Source organism: Nicotiana attenuata, unplaced genomic scaffold (genome assembly GCF_001879085.1).
Source record: "Nicotiana attenuata strain UT unplaced genomic scaffold, NIATTr2, whole genome shotgun sequence".
In the NCBI taxonomy this organism is placed as follows: Eukaryota; Viridiplantae; Streptophyta; class Magnoliopsida; order Solanales; family Solanaceae; genus Nicotiana; species Nicotiana attenuata.
In genome coordinates, this window is record NW_017683343.1 from 1 (window position 1) to 769 (window position 769).

Consider the following 769-nt stretch of genomic DNA (forward strand, 5'->3'; position numbering starts at 1 on the left):
GTTTGATGCTGGTGAGACTAACTTATTAGGGACCCGACTTAGTACAAGAAGCTATGGACAAAGTCTAGTTGATCAGACAGAGATTGCTTATAGCTCAAAGTAGACAAAAGTCTTATGCTGATAAGAGAAGAAGAGATTTAGTGTTCACAATTGGAGACAAAGTGTTCTTACGAGTCTCTCCCATGAAAGGTGTGATGCGATTTGGGAAAAGAGGCAAGTTGAACCCCAGGTTTATAGGACCGTATGAGATACTAGACCGAGTGGGAGCTGTGGCTTATCGTCTGGCACTTCCTCCTGAGTTATCCTTTATTCATCCAGTTTTTCATATCTCAATGTTAAGGAAATGTATATCAGACTCATCTCAGATAATTGAAGCCCCTACTATACCGCTTGATAAAAAGTTGTCTTACGAGGAGGAACCGATGACAATTGTTGATAGACAAGTACGAAAGCTACGGTCAAAAGAAATTATGTTCGTTAAAGTTTTGTGGAGAAATCATACCATTGAAGAAGCTACTTGGGAAGTAGAAAAAGATATGCAAGCGAAGTATCCCCATTTGTTTCAATCTACAGGTACGTACTTGAGCTAAATTCGGAGACCGAATTTAATAAGGTGGGGAGGATGTAATACTCTATTTTTTAATAAGGATGTATGGTCATTAGCAAAATAATAATAATAATAATAATAATAATAGTAATAATAATAATAATAATAATAATAATAACAATAATAAACTAACTAAAAAAACAAAACAAACAAATACAAAAA

The 769-nt window shown here is 34.9% G+C and overlaps 1 protein-coding gene across 1 annotated transcript in view; it reads left to right on the plus strand.

The window, feature by feature from the left end:
• Window positions 1–93: 93 nt before the first annotated feature.
• Window positions 94–769, plus strand: part of LOC109222055 — a gene marked incomplete at its 5' end in the record, with an annotated part of 2,229 nt that continues 1,553 nt past the window's right edge. Inside the window, one exon of the mRNA XM_019386465.1 lies at window positions 94–573. Within this exon, the coding sequence (XP_019242010.1) occupies window positions 94–573 (480 nt within the window). The remainder of the gene's footprint in view (window positions 574–769) is intronic.